Genomic DNA, 26,231 nt, shown 5'->3' on the forward strand with positions numbered 1-26,231 from the left:
GAGTTGGTCTCTCTCTGAGAATAATTATGAATTTAACAATGATTACTGCCTGATGACATTTTCCCACATCTGCAAAGCTCACTGGAAGGACACAAACCGAGGACAATATTTTCCTGATATAGGGTTTATTACTCAAGTAAGGGTAAAAAAGTATCTGATTAGAAGGCTACTTGAGTACTGAGTATCATCTGATCTAATATTTTTAAATTGATGACATCAAACAGACAAAAAATAAGAAGTTATGGGCAAATATTGGTATTTTAAAGACTAAAGGGAAAAAATGTAAACAAATAAACAACATAATTACAAAATAACACATTTTAGGCAAAATTTAGACACAAACTGAGGACAATATTTCCTGACATACAGGATTTATTTAATTGTGTGAAAATGTAGCACGTTTAAAAAATACCGCGATAATACAGAAAACCGTGGTAATTTTGGTCACAATAACCGTGAGGTTAAATTTTCACACCGTGACAACCCTAATCAGTAGTAGGAATCTACTAGGTGAGTGACGGAGGAGACAGACTAACAGAGGATGAGTCCGGTGAAGGAGAGAGGAAGTCACAATGTAAACATTACAGAAAAATATGAAATGACTGGGAAAGATTTCATCATCATCAGAGTAAATAACAGTAGAAGGATGAGACTCCAGCTTCCTTTAGTAACGTTACACTTATGATTGTTGGACACCTGATCGTTTGGGACGCCCTGTTAAAAATCCATAGGTAAAAATGTACAGACACAATGGCTGATTTTAGCCACCTGGACATTATTTTTTATTACTTTTCTAGTTTCAATCACTTTAATACAAATCCAGGCACTTTCAAGGATTCCAAGCTCCAATAAGAACCCTGGATTAAACTAGGGCTACCTTGTAAAATGTCCTGACTCCACTTTTGTGATTCATCACCGGAGTTCATCAAGAAAAACTGAAGTTAACTAATCAGGACATCAGGAATCTTTACTTTTCTATCAACCATGTCATGCGATCTGAATACAGCTGATCCTTGACTCAAACTGCAGTAGCATCTCCTGCGTGTCTCTGTGTGAAAAGGCTTTAGGTCTTAGATTATCGCAAATCTACAGTGATGACTTTTACTCAGGATTTTAAAATGAACTGGTTGACTTCATTTCTACATCAAACAGAGCCAGCAAAGACACAAAGTCCTTTATGTGGATCTGTGTTCGATAGGCTCGTTTCCACTATTGGAACTTCGGGATAATTTTACGGGATCTTTGCTGTATGTGCGTGTTTCCATTCATTCATTCATACTGACTTAAAATCATTGTTTTTAAACTCCCAACACTGAAAAATGAGGAAGAACACCCCCCCACCCCCCACCCCCCCCCACCCCACCCCACCCCCGCCACCACCACCACATCGCTGTAACTCACGGCCCTTTGTGATCTCCCACAGAGCACCGTAAAAAACAATGTTTCTTGTGGTCATTCCCCCCCCCCCCCCCCCCCCCGAAAGGATTTAATTATGGCGTATTCTGACAGAATAAATGTCCGTGGAAGTTTTCTGAAACCGATCAGCGACGTAGGCTGATGCCAGCAACGCCCCGAGAGGGCTGATTTTGTATGGCGACACAAAATCTGACAATTGAGTCGTCGCATCTCCCAGTCCTTTTTTCCCCACCCAAAAATTTCCGGGAACTCCTATAGGGAGCTTAAATCACGACTTATAATTCTATCATACTATTGTTGTTCTGTGTTGGCGCCATTGGCGGGTGTTGAGGAAATGGAACCACCAACACCAGAGCCCTCTAACACTGCTGCAGGCTTACCCGCTGCTGTTTAAAGGTGACAAAATGTTTCCCAGACATGTCATGTAGTGGATGAATGGATACGACAACAAAAAGATGGGAGACTACTTGCATGAGCCCCAGAGAGGAAAATCGTGCACGATAAAGCGTTTGGATTCAGCTACAGAAAAAAAAAACATGAAGCAAAATGAACATCAGCAGCATCGTGCAGGAACAATAAAGGGGTAAATACAAACCTCCAACATTAAATTGCTATGTCTGATATAAATAGTTTCACCCTCGAGTCTCTTAGATCTCTTCTGTGGAAAAAACAAAACAGCTGATTGTGAGCAGCGCTGGATTCAGACAGGAAACAGCAGTGGTGATAAAACATGCAGGAGCACACTTGGAAACACATCTCAGGTGTGTTTACAGGTAAATGTCATTTAGTTTCATGCCACATGCAGATGATCCTCCTGGTGCACAACCACAAAATTCTTGCTCGTGCACTGGATCACTACTGGGGTCAGCATGTTTTTACCTCTAGATTTTAGAAAACCACCAAATCATCTTGTTTGTTATTACTGATTTTTACACAAACTCCATGTGAAAACTGTGGAAGCTCTGATGTTTCCCTGAACAGGAAGCAGGAAGTTAATAATGAGATGACACACACAAAAAAGCCATTAAAAGGACAGTTCAGATGTTTTACACTAGACTCTACCTGGTGAGGTTGGGCTGTTTGATGGTGAAGAGTACCTCACTATTATTTAACATGAGCGCCCTTGGAGTTGAGAAAGAAAACCCGCTTCATTTATTTTTGCTCCATGCTCGTCAAAATAAGAGCATGGAGAGAAGCTGAGAGCACTAGACTGTTTAGGCTGACTTGTGTTCATTTTCATGCTATTAGATTTTAAATGAAAACCTTCACAAAATCACAAAATTTTAAAGCCAAATGTTTCAAGAGATTGCAGTTACTGATTGATGTCAGCAGGAGGCCACCCCTTGGGAGTGCTACTGGGGGTGGACACAATCAACATCTTTTGGGGGTGTTTTTCTGCCTGGTTCATGCTTCTCCGTCAGCTCCGCAAGGGACAGACACGCACAGATTCACGGAAGCGTTTTGCTTTCATACTTCTCCGTCTCCTGGAGAGTGTTGCAAAGCAATTGCCCGGCAGGACCACAGAGGGCGTAGCGCTGTTCTGTGGTATCCTGTCATGTATCGGTCCAGGATCGTGTGTTTATATTGTGTTTTTTGTGTATATAAGAGACTTTTAACACGGACATATTTGTCTCTCATTCTCCCACCGCTTCATGCGCTCCCCACCTCTAAACCCACGTTTCCTGTCATTTCCGTCCACAAATAAAACGCTTGCTGCGCATCTTTTCACTCCTCCAGTCACGGGAGGATGAAACGTTCATATTTTTAGAGTTTTTTCGCGAGGTACACTTCAAGCTTCTCCGTGTCTGCCGCTAGTTATCCTCGGCTCTCTTTGCAATGGCGGCGCTGTAAACAACAGCGGCGTCCTGACCAATCACAAGCTTGCGTAATCCGTCTCGTTCGACGGATGTTTAAAAAAGTGGGCTCGACTCCGTACGGACTTGCGTGCCTGCCGGATCCCTACGCAAGGACGGATAATGGCGTTGCGTGTCTCCGCACTGACGCAGACGGAGAAGCATAAATCAGGCTTAAAGCTCACTAGAAGCGATGGCGGCTCAAGGCTTTGGCGGTAGCCCAGTGAATAATGGGTTGCTGGTTTAAATTCGTGCTTTTAACTTTTTATGACTGAATAAAATTAAACTGTGTAAAAATAAGTCAATACACTGCAGTGTACATCGTTATGAAACGTTGCCTGAGGCCTTTGATGATGGGGCCCAATTTGATATTATTTCATGGGGCCCAAAATTCCTGGCAGTGCCCCTGCTTAAAGTACTCATAAACTCAGATTAGTAGTAAACTCTGACTACCTGTTTGCTCAGTTTATATTCTAGCTGTTAGCTTGGACTTGCTGTTTGCTCTGTTTTTGTTGTTTTGTTTTTGTCGCTATTCACAGAGCTGCCTACAGGTCAGACGTTACTTTTTAGCAGGGGTGCCCAAACCTTTCCAAATGAGGGTCAAAATGAAGAGCTCTTGCGGGTCACAAAAACCTGATTTTATTGATAAAAATGCAAACCCTAATCTCAACCCTAACTCATCTCCTCACAATAGGTCAAAAATATGCATATGGTGAAAATCTGAACATAAAAGTGTTAGAAAGTATCAGTCAGCAGCTTTCTAGAGAGACAAATCATTCTAGAAACTCAACATTGCTCTGAGGGTCGCAAATGCATACCAGGTGGCACTTTGGACATGTTTGCCTTACAGCCACAACACGCCTGTAACAATGTGAACTGTCCCTTCAAACACACAGCAGCACATCCAACAACCAGGTCATGGAAGCAGAGTGTGTGTCATCAAAACAACAGCAGGGTGAAGTCTGAGGTGTTCATGATGCAGGTGAGCAGGAGAACAAGCTCAGAAACCTGCTGACCTTCCTCGCTCGGACCACCTCCATCTTTCTGTCCTGCAGAGGATGCTGCATCCCACCAGAAGAAACAAACATTACAAACGGTTCTGTGGTTCAGCAACACAACACTAAATAACCTGCAGCAAATCAAAAGATTTAGTTTGCATCAAACGAGACTTTTAAACACCAAGTCGGGATCAGTCCAGAGACAAAATTAATTCATCGTTTTTTAATTAAAAAAAACATTTTAAAGCTAAGTCTGCACTTTTCACATACACAGACACACACACATGCACACACACACACACAAGCGTACATTTTAGGGAAGTTTCAATCACACTTTTTTGTTTCCGATCCGAGTCAGTTGACTTTTTTCCCGAACGATCTTTCAGCAATGCATTACAACAAGAAGAAAAAAGAAAAAATACATTCAGGTTGCCCTTTAGGTTTTTTAAATTATTATTTATCTGTTTATCTCTTTCTGTGTTTAAGTCTTTTTCTTGGTATATCTGACAAAAAACACCATTTGTTCAGGAGTATCATTGATTTAAAAAACTTGTTATTAAGGACATATTTAATATTTAAAAGTAAACTTGTCACTCGTTAAGTGATGAGCGTTTTCGAGGCAGGGCAGGCACGCCACGGCCGTGAGGCTAGCTCCTCTCTGCAGAGCCCCTGTAGAGGTGCGTCTGTAGTGACGGTAAGGTAGCTCATACGGCAGCTCCAGGAGACTGCACCCAACATTTGCAACCGCATACCGTTAGTTGTCCATTGCAATAAATGCTGCTATCTCTGCATTTTTGCTGTTCATAGGCATTTTCTCTCCGTTTTTAATGTATCTTTCAGTGTCAGCTGGCTCTGTGTTTTTGTCCAAGTTGCTGCCGGGAACTGAAAGTATTGCACAGGACATTTATTTTTAACGAGGCAGATTTGAACAAAATGGAGACAGGGGATTTGCTGTGTATTCAAAAGTGAAAGAAGTTGATTTTTGAGGTGGCATGCCCGATTTGCAGTGCTGAGTGCAGTTCTGCCTTTTCCATCGGGTGAAATATGCACACATTACAATTTCCTGCTGCACTTCCTTCACTGTCTGGTTTAAAACATGTTCGTACTGCAGACATGTTCTCTCCCCAGAGGAAACACATTAGCTCTGCATCAGCCTGCTAGCTAACAGCTTCATGTTATATGTTATAGTGTCTGAATGCCGGTGTCGGTACAAGATCTGCTCGGGTGCAAGATCGGCTCGGGTCCGTCGACTGCCGATGACGTCTAAGTAGTTGATTGGCTGAACATGAACCTTACGGAATTACGTAAACACGTAACGTTGTTATCACGTGACGTTGGTCCAGGCAAATTTTTTCTATTGGAAAGATGGACAACTTTTACAAAGAAATCCATCATTACCTCTTTGAAAATACACTTTTAGCATAGAGCTGCAAGTATATTAGGGCTGAACGATTAACTGCATGTGCAATTAAATTGCGATGTGACAAAAGGAGATTTTCTAATGGCAAAGGCTGCAATTTGGCAGCGAGTGGTTAGCGTAATGCTAATATACATGGAAAAACCCATAGGAATGCTAATGCTAATATCGCCGATTATACATTATTACAAATTATGAATTAGAAACGTGCCAAATGATTACATTTGGAGTCTAATAGAAAGTAAAACTACCATCAATCAAATAAGTACAGACAGGTATTTTAGTAAAGCCAGAAAACTTTTAACTCCAGAGTTTTGGCTAGCAGCTATGAGCGTAACTGAACTACGCATGGACAAGACGTCAAAAACTCAACACAAATACTTCAATAAATGGGACACACTTCTTTCCTGCAAATACAATTTCACAGGTGTTGCTAATACCTATGATCCTTCAAGGGATGTGCTCAAAGAGGAGTTCAACATGAATCAAATATAGTGTTTTATTTTACAAATACTATTATAAACACAAACTTACGTCTTAAGAAACATTATTTTAATAACGAAACTGCTAAATTCTTTCCAACAGTATAGATGTGTAGTGTATTTTGTCCGAGTGGGTTTGCCGTACTTTGACGTCATCGGCAGTCGAAGGACCCCGAGCCGATCTTGCACCCGAGCAGATACTGTACCGACACTGTAAGCTGTGTAATGGGACGGTGTTGTAGTCCATATGACAAGCAATAGCAGAATTTGTTCAAAGGAAAACTTAAGAAAATCTTTATCTCAGGATGAATTTAAAATGTCAGGTTGGTTGTTTTATACCGTTAATTAGCTCCTACTCACCCAATTTTGCTCGTAAATCCTGATCGGGTTAAAATTCTGATTATGTGATTGGAGCATCCCTAATATTATACTATTCATACAAATAGTTTAAAATGTCTAACTGGTTTAATTAAAATATGTAAACCTAGCACAAAAAGTAAGAAAACATCCTTATTTTTTCATCTGCTACACTTCTTGGTGGTAAATCACATTTGGCTGTACAGGGTATCTGCAGGTTTAAGGCAGCCAAATTTAAGACTTTTTAAGACCTTTTTTAAGGCCACTTTGACCAAATTTAAGCTATTTTTTTTTATTTCATTTAAGCTATAATTTCCAGCTATTGCCTGGAACCGGTGCTAGCCACGTCGCAAACGTGGGATTAGCCATCCAGTCACCATTAAACTTGCACTTCCCCATGGTGCAAGCTCCCACTAGCTTAACCAGCTAATGTGCTCATCTAAAAACAGCCCCCTTTCACAACCAACTGAATGTGTACGGTTCCACTTACGCCAACATCGTACACAAAAACGCTGAACACCAACTACAAATTCACGAAAATTTTATAGAAATAAAAATATCTTGTTCATTGGGTCTTTGGCCATTTAAGACCTTTGGAAACTGCATTTAAGGATTATTTGTCATTTTTAAGGATTTTTAAGGCCTTATATTTGGAAAAGCAAATTTAAGACTTTTTAAGACTTTTTAAGGACCCGCGGATACCCTGCTGTAAAGCCTGATTAGTTACATTTACTATGAGGCAGAATGTCTGAGGATGTACCGGGTTGGAAGCTGGTGCTACTCATACGTTTGGCTTTATAGCTCAGTTCACAGATGGGGTCCTTACTAATTTTAGCCAATAATAAAAGTGACTGATCATATGTGTGGAAAAAAAAGTAAAACAAAAAAATTTTTTGTGTGTTTTTGACCCTTTCTGACACATAGAGTTAGATTCTGCAGCTTCTGGTAAACACACCTGGCTTTTTTTCTCTCTCTCCCCATTGGTCACTGAGGGGGAGTGTCTCCGCTCTCTTCTGGACAAAGTCTGGTGTCGTTCGTATGCACACACACACACACACACACACACACACACACACACACACACACACACACACACACACACACAGGAAACAACAACCTCCTTATTGTAGCCATCACTAACTTCTGTGTTTTACCATTTTACTCTTTATTGTGACTTCATGCAGTAAATGCCTCTCTAGTATCAGGTATCTAGTGCTTCCAGGGACACCAGCACCTGGCCACATACAGAGTTTGTAGCCGACCTCTAGTGCTAACACTAACCCTAACCCCACTCTAGAACCAGTCCAAACCACAACGTTCTTCATCAGAACCTTTACCTTTATTTCTGGAGTAGATTGTGGTTTGGGATTTTGGCACTTGGGCTCTGCCTTACGTTCTGTCTTCAGCTCCCCTTTTCTGTCATCATGGCGATGGCTTTTAGGTGTGGAGCCATCATGGCGGTCAGCGCGATGCAGTGCGGACAGCAGCGGTGATGGTGAAGCATCCCCCGGAGAGACAGGGGACATTACAGGAGCACTGACGGGGCGGCTGGATTTGTTGTCAGGAGTAATAGCCATTGCTGAGCGGGACAGAGAAGGCAATGTCAAAATTATGTCCCACAATGGACAACACGTCTCCAATGGACTAGTATCTGAACAAGGTCATAAGTCTGGACATGAGTTTACAATAAAAAAGACAAAAAATATGATGAGCTTAGCTATGTTACTTCCGAGAAGACCTTAAAGCTTCATTAAAGCTGCAATAGCAAATCTGCAAAGCTTAAAACATTTGCATGACTCTTAACATCAACAACACAGAATGACTATAAATATTTTGTGCAGCTTAAAAAATAAAGATAAATATTAATAAAGTGGTTTTCTTTCATTTGTCTAAAAACCGCTGCCAAAAACATATTTCAGACCAAAAGCAACTACTGGACAATCCAGTTGTTGCTCTCACCAAACTGCCGCACTTCCCTGGGTCTTCCACTCATTACACACTTACATATTTTGCAGCAGAACACTGCTGGGGTGAGACGTTCTCTGCTCAATAATATCAGAGCAACAGCCGGCTGGTTCCACTTCAACTTTAGGACAAACTACCAGAGTTCCAAGGAGAAAAACACCATTTGAAGTCACGAACAAAACAAGAGACATTTGGACCTAGAAAGCGGTGACTGGTGTTTAGTGCTATTCCGTGTCCTCTGGCAATGTGGCAATGGCTGTGTTTGGGTTCAAAACCTAGCTTGTGCTGTGGATTTGCTCTAACAGCTTTAATGGGAGCTACTTTACCCATAATTCCCCTCTCTTCCTTCCTGAGGGTGAACAGGAGTTAATTTGAGCCACATTCTGCCAGAACAGGATCTGAGAACTGTCTTATTTTGAAAGGGCGTGCTCCTTTAACCGATGAGCCACACCAGCAAACATTTGGATGTTTAAAGTCTCTTTCCAGAGTATTTCTCTTATCTGCTGGCACCATCTAGTGGCTGACAAGCATATCACACAAAAAGTCTGTCGCTGTTTTTTTAAAATGGCGACTTCACGTTTCTTGTTTATAAATGTGCTTCTATAGCCGGCAAAACTATTATTCTCATGTCATGTTGTGTTCTCATATATTTATATTTCAAAGACTTTCTTGTCCGTGAAAAGTTCATCAACTTTGCATCAGCCGAGGTATTCCTTAAATGTGAAGTGTCTAAGCGGTAGTCTAACGTTATTGGTTAGTTCTGGTCGGTGCTCAGTTTCCTATTGCACGGAGCTCTGCGGGGCAGGGGGCGTGCGTAGCAAAAAAAAAAAAGAAAAAAAGACGTATTGTTTACAGTATATCACAGTACATGATAAGATAATCACTTTTACGGATTTCTGAAAAACCATACATAATTTCTGAAAGTAGAAAACTCTGGAAAGCTACTTTAATGACCGTTGAAAAAACATCAAACCAACACGTTCCGTAACGGCTAAAAAATACTTCCAAAACGAAAGTCAAACCGGCGTCTTTCTGGCCGTGACATTAACTTCTTTCAGCGTGTCTCTTTTAGACGTTTACAGTTTTTCTCAATTGTTTACACACATTTTCTGGTACTTCAAGACACAATTACCCCCCTCCGGTTCGACTTTCCTGCGTCACATTACCGTCGGGCCAATATTTACTGGAATAATAACAATTATACATGTAAATGTTGACATGTAAAATATACCTGAATGGACTTTTAGAGAATTTTCTGTTTCTGTTTTCTCTTAACAAATTTAAGATGTCCAACAGCGACCATTTTTTGCCGTGGATACCATGTTGCCGTCGTGACAACGTTTGCTGGGACAGACCTTTTGTGTTAACGGGCCAGTGGTTCTCAAGCAAACTCCTGCTGACTTTGTGTTTTGGCGAATGCAGGCAGAACAGGCACCTGTTGGCCCATCCAAGGCAGGTTTAAGATTGGTCATTCGATTAACGTGATCGTGCTGCTTTCACGTGGGCAGATCTTTCTCTTTCCTAACGATTGGAAGGACGGGCCTAGGGCTGGGGGTAAACGATTATTTTTAAAACGATTATTCTGACGATTATTTTATCGAATAGTCGACTATTCTAATGACTATTTAGAAAATTAATCTAATGATTATTTTTCTATTGCACAATTAACAAAAACCAGAAAATCTCAAATAAATTCCTCAAAGAAATTGATAAATTCTTACTGTAAGAGAATAAACATTACAGGCCTTCCATTTTGTATAACACTGCTTTTATTGTGTTGCGGTTGGTTATGTTCTGGTGACGTGTAGAACTTGGGAGTGCAGGCTGCTGCCTGAGAGGTGGTAGAAGATGGTGTCTCCATGCTGCTTTGTTTTGGTCACTTATGTGCGTGAGGCGAGTGGTCTTACGGGTTAAACCAAACTCAGGTGATATTTTACACTAAACCGAAAACCCACAACACTCTAAATGTAATAAAAGGGAGATCTACACCACAAAAAAGATGAACTCTAAACCAAAACGTAACTGCTTATCCCAACGCAAGAAGCTGTTAGCGAAGATGCTAACAGTAGCTTTACCAACATTAAGTTCAAGTTACCAAGTTTAAATAAACCAAAAACACCCAGCAGCAAACAGACCAGCACGGAGGAGAGACTGCTACCACCAAAACAGCTCTCCTAATGTCTGAAAGAAGCTCCTTTATGAAGGGAGAAGCGCTCCCGGTGATTTTCTACATCTGCGATAGACACGAAGCAGCGCATCTGACCCCGGAAGTGTTTGTCCGTTGCCGGGAGACGAAGGGGCAAAACAGGAAAATAATCTAGTAGTGGACGGACGTTGTTCCGGGTCTTCGGTATTTGGTGGAGATGTTAGTGAAGGCGGAGAAGAGGGCGAACTAGAGGAAAAACAGGCAGATTCCTCCTCTATTTACAAACTCCTGGGGATGCAACAAGTGGGCGCGGTGCGTCGACTTCCGGATCTGACGTCGACAAATTTTTAGAATCGAGCCGTCGACTTCGTCGAGGCTTCGCTACAGCCCTAGACGGACCAGAGAGCAGGCCGAGTTTTTGCTAATCTACAGGAAATATCAACGACAAAGTTCTTCAGAAAGTAGCTAAGGGTCATCAGATAAGTCACCAGATTTGTCACTAGCGCTTATGGGGAAAAACATCATTGAGGGGGTCTGAAAAGTCCCAAAGAGTCGCTAAGTTGGCAGCGCTGACCGTTATAAATGCAGTGCCCACTCCCGTGGCTTGTTGTCAGCATTCAGCATGCTGTCTCCATGACTGTGATCGGTTTGGGTTAGGGTTTGGTTTTCCCTATAATAAAGATGTTTAGTGAACAAGGTGGGTTCTCATGAAAATTGACTACTACTGTATAATGACTGACTGAAACCAACATGCCTCCACCAAAAAATAAAGAAATAAATGCCTCCATAACTCTTAAGATCTATACGATTCATGTGAACCTAACTGTGATCCACCAGGACGATCCACAACACCGCCACCTCCTGTATGGACCTTTGTTGAGGGTCTGCCCTCATGAGAAATTACTGTGCAGTGATTTTCTCCAAAAGACTGTGTTAAATTGCTCTGAAAGAGCATATTCCAACATCAGCGCCAAGAGACACTTCATTTCCCATGATGCTTTGCACACGGAAGCAATGTGATGACGTCATCGCCAAGGCGGAGCACGGGTTCTGTACATGGACAGTTTCCCCGCCAGCTGGAGGTTTTAAATTTCGGCGAGAAACGAATCGTATGGTTCTTTTGACCAGTTAACTGCCGGTGGAGAACATGCTCGCTGACTACGGCTCCGAATAACGTGTGCACGAGGCCTGGAGGCTTAAGTGGATCGAACACAGAACCGCTGGAAAGCAACTCCAAGCCATCAAACCACACGGATACACTGTAAGTTATCAAACTCAGCACAAAAGAAACTTTGCTCTCTTTGTGTCCAGCCAGTGGAGAGACACTCGTGGGAGGAGAAGCGTAAAATCACATCTGATCAGCGAACACAAGGGACGCCTTGCTTTGCTTCAGAACAGCTGTTTGCTCCTGCAAGTTTATTTCATTTTTACTTTTATCTTTCCCGTTTCTTCTAGACCACAATAAGCAATTACACCGCGCTATTGCTTCAAAATACCCACGGTTTATCTCTATCTTCCGTACCAAATACGTCATATATCTACCGTGAAGTAAGATCTTTTGTTTATTATTTAAAAATCTGGGTTATTGTCGGTCAGCTGTGGCCAGGCTGGTTGACTCTGTTTAGATTAAATAATTTATGAGTGATTTTTGTTGTTTTGTTAACTTTTGAAGTGTTTCATTTCAGTTTCACTGATTTTTAAAGTCACTAAATGCAAGCTAATTCCTTTGTCTGCATGTGAGAGAGGAAAAGTCACAACTTACAGCACACATCTCAAGGACACACACTCCCCCGCACACCTGCTCCGGGAGGACAAAGCATTCATTCACACACACACACACACAGTTGATTTCACACACACATCTCTAATTATATCAAACTGTCTTACATTATTATCCCTTGTTAATTAAATGTTATCAAATTCAGATTTTGTCTCCAGTAACTTCTTTGTGTCAGTGTGAAAATCTCTGCTCCTAGACGGATTCCACATTTCAGATAGACTGATAATAATTTTGGATTCATTTCCCTTTCTAATAAAAAGGGGATGGTGCCCCGAGGATATCTTTGATATCCAAATTAATTAATAAATTGGTAAATATTCCCATATTTACAGAATTTATTGAAGAATCCAAAAGTAAGTAAAAGCTTACTAATTATTCGCTTACCTCATAACCCCAACACCTTGCTTTACTTTTATTGTGAAAAAACTGTCCAACTGGATCAGGACCTGCTCATCTTAAAGCAAACTCTTTTCCTTCAGAGTTTCTCTGTAGTAGATTAAAACTAATCATGATGATTTGAGAAGAACAGTTAATGGTTAACTAGGACCAGTTGTGTTGTTGAACCCTTTGAGTGGTGCTGATTGGGGTCCCTTCTGTAAAGACCCTGAAGGCGTACCTCCATCCAGACTGCGTGAGTTCCTCTTGCTGGAGGAGCGCTGGAACCGAGGAGCTGGTCTGTCGATCAGGGAGCTGGCCTGCCTGGTCTGAGCCTGAGTCCGTCCGCTGTACCGAAACTTTGACCCCAGAGCCAGGAACTTTCTTGGAGTGGTGACCATCTCCGTGGAGGTCAGCCTGAACATTGGAAGTATAGATACTGATCCCCTCATTTGATCCCAGGTACTAAACATCCCTACAAAAAGAGGATCCTACCTGAAAAAGGTGTGATGCTCCACACAGACCTTCCACAGCTTCTTGGCGGCCTTATAGTTGGGTAGTTTGAAACCGATGGCGCTCTCATACTGCTCCGTCTATTCAAATACAAACTTCAGCTTCATTAAAGGTCCAGATAAGTCTGACGATAAAGAGCTGTGTGATCTGAAGCCGGTCTACCTCAGACGGGCGAATTTTGATGAAGAAACTGCTCCTCTTGTAGGAAACTTTGAGGACTTTGGGCCATGGGAACCTGTTGATCCTGAGCTTGTCTTTGTAAACCATCAGACCTCCAGAACAAACCCCAAGCATGATGTCAACACCGTCCAGATCCTAACAGAGAAGATGATCATTACCAGCTCTCTGGTCAGACTTCATCATGTTGAGTTTTACTGTATCCACAGGGGGGCAGTGTGGTCAGCGAGGAATCCCATCTGCTGCCTTTAAAATCCAGTTTCCCTGCAGACGTACTGACCTGGTTCTGGATGTGAACCATGACGAGTCACATGACTTGCTGCTGTTCAGGCCGAATGCATCTTATTACTCACAGAGTGCATCTGTAGAAGCACACAGCAGCTGGAGGATTGCTGAGTGAATCGGGTCAGGCGGGAACTAATGGGCTAGGATCGGTTTAAACCTGACACAAATAAACAACTAATATGTAGGTCTGTGGACCAGAAATACCAACCAAACTCTGACTCTAACCAGGAAACACTAACCCTAACCCTCACCAGAAATACCAACCAAACTCTGACTCTAACCAGGAAACACTAACCCTCACCAGAAATACCAACCAAACTCTGACTCTAACCAGGAAACACTAACCCTCACCAGAAATACCAACCAAACTCTGACTCTAACCAGGAAACACTAACCCTCACCAGAAATACCAACCAAACTCTGACTCTAACCAGGAAACACTAACCCTCACCAGAAATACCAACCAAACTCTGACTCTAACCAGGAAACACTAACCCTCACCAGAAATACCAACCAAACTCTGACTCTAACCAGGAAACACTAACCCTCACCAGAAATACCAACCAAACTCTGACTCTAACCAGGAAACACTAACCCTAACCCTCACCAGAAATACCAACCAAACTCTGACTCTAACCAGGAAACACTAACCCTCACCAGAAATACCAACCAAACTCTGACTCTAACCAGGAAACACTAACCCTCACCAGAAATACCAACCAAACTCTGACTCTAACCAGGAAACACTAACCCTCACCAGAAATACCAACCAAACTCTGACTCTAACCAGGAAACACTAACCCTAACCCTCACCAGAAATACCAACCAAACTCTGACTCTAACCAGGAAACACTAACCCTCACCAGAAATACCAACCAAACTCTGACTCTAACCAGGAAACACTAACCCTCACCAGAAATACCAACCAAACTCTGACTCTAACCAGGAAACACTAACCCTCACCAGAAATACCAACCAAACTCTGACTCTAACCAGGAAACTTTGATTTAAGCAGGAAATAGATCCTAGTATTAAAAGTCAGGATGTTTGGTTATCAGTAGCTTCAGCTGAGACGTCTGAAATAACCAATAGCACATGGGAACTCACTCACTCACTCACTCACTCACTAGGGTCTCAAGGAGCTGGTGTCTATGGGGGAAACATGATTACTCCATCAGGACTCTAGACTAACTTTTTTCACTGGTTGCAGTGGTACACCTAACTTTTTTGTTTTAGGTGCACCGGCACAAAAGTTGGGTGCACTTAATATCACAGTTTTACGGTTGTCTTTTTTTATTACTGTTTCTGTAGGCAGCACTGATTACAGGTGATCCCTCGCTCCTTCGCAGTTCGTTTATCGCGGATTCACGACTTCGCGGATTTTTTCTTTGGAGCCTTATTCAAGGGAAATTCGCAGATTCGCGGTATTTTTCACCGATTTGCGTTATTTTTCTATGCGAAATATCAAGAAATTCCTGTTTTTTTTTCATCAATTTCATCATAAAATGCACTTTTTGTAATAAAACTATAAAAAACAAGTAAAAATACAGTACTATGTAAAGGGAGGGTTTTAAAAGTCTGAATTCTGAATACGTACCTGTTAAATAAATACTGTAAATATGGTGTCCCTACTTCGCGGATTTTCACTATCGCGGCCAGGTCTGGAACGCATCTACCGCGATAAACGAGGGATCACTGTACTACTGACTCTAAAGGTGTTTAAGGTGCTTCAACACTATGAAATGAAAAGTTGACTTCACTTAACCAAGTTATGTTAACTGGTTCCACCAACCTAGTTGTTTAAATTTTAAGAGTAATATATATTTATGTTTAACATAATAATGTATAACAGTGGTGACATCCTGTTCATTATTTTCTTATTCACTAGTTCTTTTCATGCTGGTGTTTCCGTCAAATCTGTATATTTTTGGGCTCTATTTGTTAGCTGCTCTGGCTGGGAGTCACTCATATGCTGCTGATGTTGTCTCCAAACATAACCTGTGGGGTTGAGGTTTCGTGCCAGAGCTCTGGTAGTGGGATGCAGAAGGCTAAGAGCTTAACTTGAGAAATCAATTGTATTTTCCCTCCTCACTGGTTCACCCGACTAGCTTAGCCTTGCACACAAACGTAAAAATGCACAAAATTGGCTGGTGTCCAGGAGAAGTCCCGCCCTTCACCATCTCTGATTGGTACAGACCACAATGTGGGACTAATGTATGTCTGTTATTGGACCACTGGGAGATAAGTGTCAAAGACTTGAACAACTAGTCGCACCGGTGCCATCTGAGAATACGTTGAAGTGCATCGCTGACAAATGATGTTACATTTGCAACAAAAATGGTGGCACTCTAGAGCATGGTCCACACATGCAGGATTTGAACCTGCAACTTTAATGCTGCAAGCCAACAGTGCTACAACCTGCAGTCAGGTATCCTGACTGGTTGCTTCTCAGGTCAAATCAAGGACATCAGGTCAAATCACTACTGAGTGATCAGGTTACTGAAGGTCAGCTGGTTCTGCTGGACCCTCCTGAGCTCACCTTGGCTTGGTGGAGGTCCACTCCATACATGGAGAGTTTTTTAGCGTTCTCCAGAAACATCAGGTCTGCCTGGGCTGGACTCATCGACCTGCAGCAACACCCCCACCCAAAAAAACCCAAAAATCTTTAAGTTTCTACAACTGCAGAAGAAAGTTTCAACTTTATCTGTTCAGATCATGAATGAATGTTCTCAGAGGGATACGTTAGGAACTACAGGAGATTGGAGCTGTTTTAAGATGACAGCGACACACTTTGACCTTTGGTGGCTCATCGTTCCAGAAGGATGTACACTCTACATACCTGAACAGAGGCTGTTCAGAGTAAGACATTCATTATTTATAACCTTTACACAGAAACACCGGTTGGATTAAACGCTCCTTTTGGTTAGAGCTGTATTTTAGGATCTCTTTTCAAGAATTACAATAAATAAATTGTGCTAATTGCTGCTAATTGTGAGTTGAGTCTTTGAAAAGAAGCCAACTGACCGATATGTGTGATGCAGCTCCATCATCTTGTCCTCCAGCTCCTTGGTCTGACCTGGAACCATCTTCATTTCCTTTGCGTAGCGATCTCCGTGAAGCTCGGGATCGTATTCACCCAGCTCAGACTGCAGGGCGTAGGAACCCAGCACAGCCAGGGTGACAAAGGAACAGGGCAGGCGACCCTGGAAGATGTCCTTACGCAGCTGCAGACACAGGTAGTACCTGCAAGGTTCAGACAGAGTTCTCCTTTCAGCACCAGGTTCCAAACCCAACAGAATCTTTAGTGTGACTACTAAAGGGATCATATTATACAAAACAATAAATGACCCGCACTTGTATAGCGCCTCTCAGCGTAAAGACTCCAAAGCGCTTTACACTACAGTGTATCATTCATCCATTCACACACTGATGGTGATGAGCTACGAAGCAGCCACAGCTGCCCTGGGGCGCACTGACGGAGGCGCCCCAGGGCAGCTCAAACTCCCTCTTTGTATCCTTTTAAGCTGCCTCTATATGGCCTCTATAAACAGTCCAAGCGTCGGTGTTTGGTGTCAGAAACCATGCTTCTACCAGCTGTTTAAAACAGCTCTTAGTCAATTGAAGCATCACAATAAGGCAAAATAGCACAGAGTCACTCCTCACTTGTCAATGCAGGAGGAGCAGCGGCTCGACTCCAATCTGGAATATTGCAATGATCCCTGAGCACCATAACGCAGCCTTTCTGGGTGAATGTCATCACTAAAATCACTTTTGCCTTTTTCCTCTTTGCCTCCAGCTTCAGATCTGATCACTGCTTTTTTTTTTGTCCACCACAGATCTCTGTGTCGTTCTCACAGCGCCCGCTACAATGCCGTGTTACTTAAAGGAAATAAAACGTATTTCTGTGCCTCTACCTCACCAGCCAGCACCTTGGTCTCAGTCTCAGTGAAACTGGGTTTTTCTAGACCTCTCAGTTGCCACAGTTACCCGTGAAATGCACCAGATCAGCTGGCTTGTGTTCATGCAGAGTATTCATAAGGTCCTTTGTCTTGACCAATAACGGCAGTCTGTCCCCACAGTCCAGCAAGCACCGATTCTGATCAGTAGAACCCTAAAAGGACTTTTAACCCGCCTTGTGCAGCTGTTGTGACCCAGTCAATTGGGCCACTCAATCATCTGACTACAAACAAGTTTCAGTAGCTTATGGTAAAAATAAACAACAGACCAGATTTGTCTGGTCTCAAAACCAGAACCAGACACCTCTTACTGCATCATTAAACAACAGGAAACATGCGGTTCTGTTGTTTCTGGTCATAGGATGGTTCTGATTTAGGTTTGGAGATCAGATGAGACTCCTACAGACAGCAGATCAGATCCTGTTAGCGGAACTCGTCCAGTACCTTGTTATGTCTTCTGACAGCTGCGCCGGATCCGGAGGATAGAACTTCACGTTGAAAGTGAAGTTGTAATTAGAACCTGGAGAACGAAAAGAGGACATTTTGAAAGAGGAAAGAGTTTAAAATCAGAGAACCCTGATTAGAGGGCCGAGGGACTCACCCTGAACCTGTCTCCGGATCTCCTTGGTCATGTCCATCCAGGTCTGGTGACACCCAGAAAACCAGAGGGTTAAAGACTGAACGCTACTTCCTGTCTGGCTCTGCATCATCTCTAAGCTGAACCTGAAACACCCCAGCACCTGGATGCTGGTCCAGCTCACCTTCATAGTGGGAGTCTCCCAGATGGCCAGACCATAATAGTCCTTCTCCAGCAGGTTGAGGTGGTCACACACTCTCATGAACAGGTCCTGGCCTTTGGAGTGTTTCTGGCACAAATAGGAATGACAGCTGGTTATGTACCAGTCACCCAAACAGAAACCAGCACATCCAGTATGTGCCGAGCTGGTTAGCGGTTTAATAGAACTGATCTTACGTCCAGCTCACACTCCAACAGGGTGTCATCCAGCAGTGTGACCCTGATCTCCATGGTCTTCGGTCCACGAGGAGCCTTGGGGGCTTTGACCTCCTCCTCCTCGTCTGTGGTCTTCTCCTTCTTCTCTGTTCCGATGCCTCCCTCAGGAGCAGACTCCTTCTCTTTACCCTCCTCCTGCTCCAGAACGAGAGCCTCCCCCTTCTCATCGTTCTTCTCTTTCTCCTTTGAATCCGCCTCCTCCTCAGTTTCTTTCTTCTCTGCCTGGAGAGCCTGACAAAGACAGGTGCAGTGATGACATCATGGCGTCTACGTACAAGAACGAAGCAGTTTATTCTTCCGTTTGGGCTGAATGTGAATTTTCATAAACATCAAACAGAATGTAAAAGTGGGCGTGGCCAAACAGTTCTCTGACCTGGGTGCTCTACAGGAGGGAGGGGTAAAGCCAAAAGGAAGTCAGCCATGTTGGTGCTAGTCACATTTAATATGGGAACAAATTGATGCGGAGCAGGTGTGTCAGCTCACCTGAGCCTCAGCACTGCTGACTGAATGCTGGTCCACGTTGGTCTCCCCCTCTGCTTTCAGTTCAGGCTCAGGGTCAGCGATGGGGGCTTTGCCTTCCTCTTCTCCCTTGTCTCCCCGCTCTCCCCCATCACTGTCACACTGTGAACGCCTCTTCAGGAAAGAGGAGAAAAGGCGAGAGAGGCCGCGGCCGGCCGAGTTCCGGTTTATGGGCTGGAGCTGCTCATCTTCAGGAGAGGCCGGCCGAGCATCCTGAGCAGCTTCCTCCTGCTTCTTGGGCTTCTGGTGACTTTCCACTTCATCTGTGGTCATGGCAACTGCTAGAGAGTGAGAAACAAGAGTCAAAACATTTTACGTACAAAGTCTGAACTCCCAATCTCAGAAGTGACCCTTGTGAGCGGCAACTCCTGCCAGATTCCACTGGAACACAAATCAGGTGTGGAGGCCCACGGCTCCTGGTTTGGAGGCTTCTGCTTTGAGGAGGTTTGAGGAAATCAATGTTTAGCAAATGTTTTCAAACCTAAACCATATACACCTTTAATAAGAACACCACAAAAGCATTTGGAAATGCAGTTTCTTCAGTAAATCAGCCTTTAATAAAACTGTTTCACATCAAGAAATAAAAAAAAACAACAAACATTCAAGTTTATGCAAAGTGGTTTATTTATAAAAACCCTTAAAATCCTTTAGAGACGGATCAGCGTGACAGAAGCAGGCAGCAGAGCCAAAGAGAGAAAAACTAAAATAGAATCACAGCACAGATCGTGTGACAGATCATCCTCTCATCACACAGGAATAGGTGTGGAGCGACACATCATTGCTGCTTCGCATTACGTGCTTTAGCTGGCTGGTCCTGATCGGATACTAACGTCTGAACAAATCAGCCCTATTCCGGCAGCGGAGACCAGAAGATAAAAAGCAGGAGCGCTGCAAAAAACCTTGTTGTCATAGCAACAGCCTCACATCTCAGCAGCAGGCCATTTTAAACAAAGCAAGTCTGTAGATTTACTCTCTTCGCTGCAAATAAAACTAAAAGCAAAGCAAATAGCTGGTCAGTGTGTCACCCCAACAACTAAAGTGTTTACCAGGTTGCCATGGCAACAGAGATTTACTCACAATCGACACTAATTTAGTCTCACTTGTCTCTGAATCCTCACAAAGTTGTTTCACATCTCCTTATGTTCTGATTCAGAAACACTGTTGTACATACACCTGTCAGGTCCAAGCATTAGATCAGACCAGGTGTGTGTGTGTGAGCGGGTCTAACTCCTGCTGACTGACAGGCAGAAACAGCATCTCACCACGAGCCCGAGCCCTGAGAGCAGGTGGCAGCCTGCAGAGCTGAGCAGACTCTGACTCTGACACAGAAACGCTGAGTGAGCGGATAAAAGCAGCTGCAGGTGAACCTGGAGGTGGACCAGGAACCAAACACTGACGCTTCATTAAGCACGGGGACTGGAGCATCACTGCTGATTGTGCCTCTCGCTCTAAAGGCACCACCTTTCCACTGATGGGGATGTTATTAAAAAGGTTTGATTGTTTCCTTTTTAATCAGTGAATCGGTGCCATCCTCCCGCCAGGGTGTTGCATCAGATGTTAATCTGATATAAAACAAGATGCTGCTGTACCCAATGTTCCTGGGACGAAGGCTGGGCCATCTGTCGCTTTCTGATTCAAATCGTGATTTCAGAGAACGCAACCATGTGATCGTCAAAGCAGCACTTCTAACTGACCCAGGATCTGCTGTGTCAGCACTGTGTTTTACACTACTGTAACTCTCTTTTCACGTGTCTGAGCAGAACCTCCCTGAACCGTCTACAGGTGGTTCAGAACGCCTGTGCTCGGCTTCTGACCAAGTCCTCCAAACACACCCACATCACCCCGCTTCTCCTCCAGCTTCACTGGCTGCCAGTCAACTTCAGGGTTCATTTCAAGATCCTGGTTCTGGTCTATAGGGCCTTACATGGACAAGCACCATCTTACATTGGTGATCTTCTTAGTCCCTACACCAGGGGTGTCAAATATACGGCCCGCGGGCCGGATGCGGCCTGCAAGCGGGTTAAATCCGGCCCGTGAGATGGTTGTGTAAACTTTATTTTCATACTTTACAATGTAGAGTGAAAATAAACGTATCTTTGTGAGCAAGTTTTCTCTGTAATGAGTATAAATAAAACAAAGCTGCGCTCAAGGCTCACACAAGAACTTGAATCACATCCTGAAGTTGGCCGCCACTCAGGATGTGACTTCTGATATTGATGTGCCGGTGAAAGCTAAAAGATGTAAAGTAAAATGAGTCAAATATACTTTAAGTGCTGCATGAAACTAATCTAGTGATCTGTAAGCTCTTTGAATCACTAAGGAATGTTTTTTTTATTTAGTGATTTTTTTTAATTTGTTCAAATTTTCAAGTACACTTCAGGTGTTGTACTTGTACTATTTTGGATACACTGTCCTCAGGCTCCCGCCTTGTTTAATATTGATTGTATTAAAACAAAGAAAACAATCTGAAGTTGTCTTTAATTTACCGGTCCGGCCCACTTGGGACTAGATTTCCCTCAATGTGGCCCCTGAGCTAAAATGAGTTTGACACCCCTGCCCTACACCCCCAGCAGGTCCCTGAGGTCCAGTGATCAAAGCCTACTGGTTGTGCAGCGCACCAGGCTAAAGGTCAAAGGTGACAGATCATCTGCTGCTGTGGCCCCCAGACTCTGGAACTCTCTCCCCCTGAGCCTGAGATCGGTGGACTCAGTGGTCTCCTTTAAAAAGCAGCTGAAGACTCACTTGTTCAAGCTGGCTTTTGCATGACCTTCTTCACCACTCTCTCTTTATTCTGCTCTCCCCACCTATTCCACCTTCCTCAGGGCCCACTGATTTCCCTCTTTCCTATTCACTCTCTCTCTTTCTTTACATTTTTTCTTTAAAATCCCAATTGCCAATTTTTGCTCATTTTAAATATATTTTTAAACATTTTCTAAAAGCTTTTTAATATTTTTTACATTTTTTGTTTTTGCGAAGCCCCTCATGATTTTTATCTTGAGAGGCGCTATAGAAATGATATTTTCTTCTTCTTCTTCTTCTTCTACACATCCAGGGTTTTAAAAGTAATCAGTGGTAGCAGAGCAGGGGGTTTCTGGGCAGCGGACGCCCGGTGTTTGAGCTGACACAGTGGCACATGGGCCACAAGCTCATTGGAGCATTTGATGGTTTTTCTCTTTTTTTTCTTCCATGGCACTGTCATGGAAAATATTATTTCTGGCTGTGGCTGTCTTTTAGACACAACGTACCACTCCCCGCTCTGTTTCTCCTCAGTCACTCATTTTCTGTCCCTCACCACACCGCTAGTTAGTGAGAGGGAGGGACAGAGAGGCGGATTCACCGGCTTCTTCAAAAAGCTAAAAGGAAAATGCTTTAAAAATATTAAAAAATTTACAGATTTGAAAGAGCAACATGTCTTCTGTCAAAAATCTTTACAATTTTTCGGATGAACTGTTGCGGGTCTATGGTTAATCAAAATAGGCAAGTAAACTGTGTCAGCTTCTGGAGCTGTGGCTGTGTTTTTGTGAGAAAAATGTCTAGGCGTCTCAGAAAAGCATCAGGGTGTCCCGGAAAAACTTGCATGGGGCTGAGAAAAATTCCCATCTAGGCTCGATAAAACAATGCTGGGGAAAATTCTGCTTGGATATTTTTTGTTAAATACTCCTGAAAAAGATTCTTACCTTTGGATGTCATCATGTTATTTTCAGAGTAATAGCCTTTAAAATGACAGTGTGTCGTTTCCCTGGCAATAGGGGGCAGTAGATACCTAAATAATCGCAAGCGAGCATTATTTTTGTGTTCAGGTAAGACGTTACCAACGGATGGCAATTAGGGTCAAAAATCTTTGGGAGCACAACCTCCAGCAAAATAACAAGACCATCAGATTCCCTTTCATGTATCCTTGCTCAGCTAGCTAAACGGCTAACAAACAGAGAACACATGCCTCGGTAGAACATGAACATTGGAACATGTCTTGGAGGTTCTTGATGACGTATCTCCTAGGCAACAGGGGCGGGGCCAAGACATCAAGGCGAGGTCCCTTGGCATTGAGAAACACCCTCAAGCTTGGTTTATGCTTGACGCATTCACTTTCCGCGCGGTGATGCGGCTCGCGGATGGAACGCGCTTCACAACTCGCAGCATTTATGGTTCATGCGGCTTGTCTCTGCGGTGAGCCAATATTCTCCCAAACTGTAGGGGGCAGCATGGAGCTATACGGCATGCATCCAACACTACACCATAGTAGAAGTAAAAATTACTGTTTACAACATGGCATTCCAGCATTTTTTAACAGCGTCCTCATCTTTTCCGACAGTGCGAGCCATTTCTCTCCAAGAATTATTAACAACATGTTGATCACGGTGATCTCTGAGAGCTGAATCATACAAATGTCTGTGTTTACGAACCTCTGCCATACTAGTTCTTGCCAGTCCGCCATGTTTTTCTGCGTCCGACCGTCCGCGTGGCTAGAAAATTTCCTAGGTGCGCGGTGCGGCAAGTTTGGGCCATGCGGAGGCGCGGTGGAGGGGCGTAGTTGTTAAAATGACGCAATTTTGCCGCGCGGAGCCGTGCAAACCTCGCGGACGCGTCAAGCATAAACCAAGCTTTAGACCTGCCTCCATGCATTTTAGACCTGATTTTTATGGTTACATGTTAGAAAACCACCAATAATTTTGAACAACTGGGTATCTCAGAGAATAATGGTAAAAACTACACATTGTCACTTTAATGTTATGATTGTATGATGCCATTTTTGTTGTGTTTGAAACTGTTCCTGTACTTTATGGATATTGAGCTGAAAATTGTGAGTCAAACTGCAACTGCAATTTTTGCCAGAACAATCACAATTTAATCGTTTGCTAAAATCATTCAGCCCCACATGTCAATATGGTTTGGGACACACTCACATAAGCCTTCTTGACCTCTTACCTGTCTGAACTCTACCTGTTTTGAACTATATAGCACCGGGACACTTGTCTGGTTGGTTATTTATCCGTTGTAATAATGATAATGATAAATCTGCTGGAAAGCCTTTACTATGAGGTAGAACTGGTAAAATTCTGTGGTACCAGTACAACAGCACCACCCTAGAGTTCACCAGTTAGGCTAGGACAACTGAATTGTGAAAGCATCTGCATGCCTGTGCATTAGTGTTTGGGGCAGTGCTGATAGTGACTTTAAGCACTAAAAGCAGCTTTAGAATTAATCTGGTCCTGTGTGGGATTAATGGCTGCTGTGTATGGATGTGGATGGGAGGCGGAGCCTACTGCCCACCCGTCCTTTACCCTTCCCCAACAGGCCCATGTTCTAAGACCAGAAACCGGGCTGACCCAGATGTATCTGAGGAACCACGAGCATTCATACAGGCGATTCTGAGCGGAGGACCACGTGAGCTGACCGCCAACGGAAATCAGGACATGAAACTAGGATGAGGCGGTTCAAAATCAGGACATGAAACTAGGATGAGGCGGTTCAGTTTGGTTCAGTTTAATACCTGCTAAACAAACGCATGCATGCACATGCACACACACACACACACACACACACACACACATACACACACACACACACGCACGCACTCACACACGCACGCACACACACACACACACACGTACACACACACACATACACACACACACACGCACGCACTCACACACGCACGCACACACACACACACACACACACACACACACACACATACACACACACAGAAAGTTTATTTTGGACATAAAAGAAAAACCAACACTATGTAATTTTAAACAGACAATAACTTTGATCTAAAGCAGCAGGTCATAAACAACAAGACAAGATCTGTCAGTTGGTTTCTACAAATTAAATTCTTTCAAATTTCTTCAAATTAAAAGTCATATATTCTGTTTTTCATCCAATCTGAACTGTAAACAGAATCCTACAGGACATGCGTCAGACAGGAAGTTGTTCTCTCTTTATGGGTTAAAAATATGGCATGAAAAATTTGTTTTTGTTTAATTTCTTCTGATCTGGGGCCTCATTTATCAAGCTTGCTTACGCACTAAACGGGGTCGGAAAACTGCGTAAGCAACTTTCCACGCAAACTTTGGGATTTATGAAAGAAAACTTAGCGGAAAAATGTGCGCAACTTTAAGTTGACTAAGGACCTGGCTTACGCACATGTTGGACATGGAGAGCACCTGCAGTGCTGCTGCTGAGAAGATACAATTATGAAATCCTGCAGCATTATCACTTGTACTGCTTCTTTCACACAGAACAAGACCCCCACACACGCACACACACGCACGCACACACTCACACACGTGTGCACACTCTCACATACACACGCGCACACACACACACAGCCTGAAGTGCAGAATATGGAATGCAGAATATCAGCAGGGGGACAGATTGAGACAGAATGTCATGCGTCTGTGACGTGTGTGTGTCCTGTCACTGTGACCCGATTGATCATGCGCCCTGGCTAGTTGAACAAAGGAGATCTCCGTTTGGCTGACTGGTTAGCGTGAGTGACTTTCACCTGGGAGTCTGGGGATTGAATCCCGATTGGACCATTTTCTTTATATCCGTCACAGATCTCTCTGATGAACTCACAACATTGACGGCTTCAGCAACGCTGTGCCACTCCGTGGATTTTCTCTTATTTGTTTTGCAAAAGTACTTCCTTTCATTTCTCCACCTCACCCACAGGTACCTCAACTTCTGCTTCTGTGAAACTGAGCTTCCTTGATCTGTCTTGATCTACGGTCGCCATCGTCATTGGCGGAGCGCTGCAACAGCCGGCTTATATACATGCATGAGATCCACAAGGCACTTTGCATTGACTATTTATGGCAGTAAGTGGGCGTGGTGAGGGCGGGATGTGACTAAAATGCAGCTGAGAAACATTCTCGTTAGTCTCCGGTTTTTGAAGCGGAGATTGCGTGCAGCTGTGCGTACTCTGTTTGATAGATCACAAACCTGCTTGGCGTAATTTTTATTTTTTTTTTGCT

General features: G+C 43.4%; 1 protein-coding gene across 2 annotated transcripts in view; it reads right to left on the reverse strand.

Moving 5' to 3' along the window:
- Positions 1-26,231, reverse strand: part of epb41a (erythrocyte membrane protein band 4.1a) — a 46,170-nt gene that overhangs the window by 15,910 nt on the left and 4,029 nt on the right. For both annotated transcript variants that reach the window (XM_070556230.1, XM_070556231.1), the window contains exons 2-15: positions 19,216-19,532; positions 18,694-18,963; positions 18,482-18,586; positions 18,322-18,364; positions 18,165-18,240; positions 16,789-17,007; positions 16,304-16,391; positions 13,465-13,617; positions 13,285-13,382; positions 13,031-13,206; positions 7,861-8,102; positions 7,479-7,547; positions 4,286-4,330; positions 2,012-2,074 (exon numbers count right to left, since the gene is read on the reverse strand). In XM_070556230.1, coding sequence (XP_070412331.1) covers positions 2,012-2,074; positions 4,286-4,330; positions 7,479-7,547; positions 7,861-8,102; positions 13,031-13,206; positions 13,285-13,382; positions 13,465-13,617; positions 16,304-16,391; positions 16,789-17,007; positions 18,165-18,240; positions 18,322-18,364; positions 18,482-18,586; positions 18,694-18,963; positions 19,216-19,524 — 1,956 coding nt within the window. In that variant the 5' untranslated portion in view covers positions 19,525-19,532. The remainder of the gene's footprint in view (positions 1-2,011; positions 2,075-4,285; positions 4,331-7,478; positions 7,548-7,860; positions 8,103-13,030; positions 13,207-13,284; positions 13,383-13,464; positions 13,618-16,303; positions 16,392-16,788; positions 17,008-18,164; positions 18,241-18,321; positions 18,365-18,481; positions 18,587-18,693; positions 18,964-19,215; positions 19,533-26,231) is intronic.

The sequence above is a fragment of the Nothobranchius furzeri genome, chromosome 11 (genome assembly GCF_043380555.1).
Source record: "Nothobranchius furzeri strain GRZ-AD chromosome 11, NfurGRZ-RIMD1, whole genome shotgun sequence".
NCBI classification, from domain to species: Eukaryota; Metazoa; Chordata; class Actinopteri; order Cyprinodontiformes; family Nothobranchiidae; genus Nothobranchius; species Nothobranchius furzeri.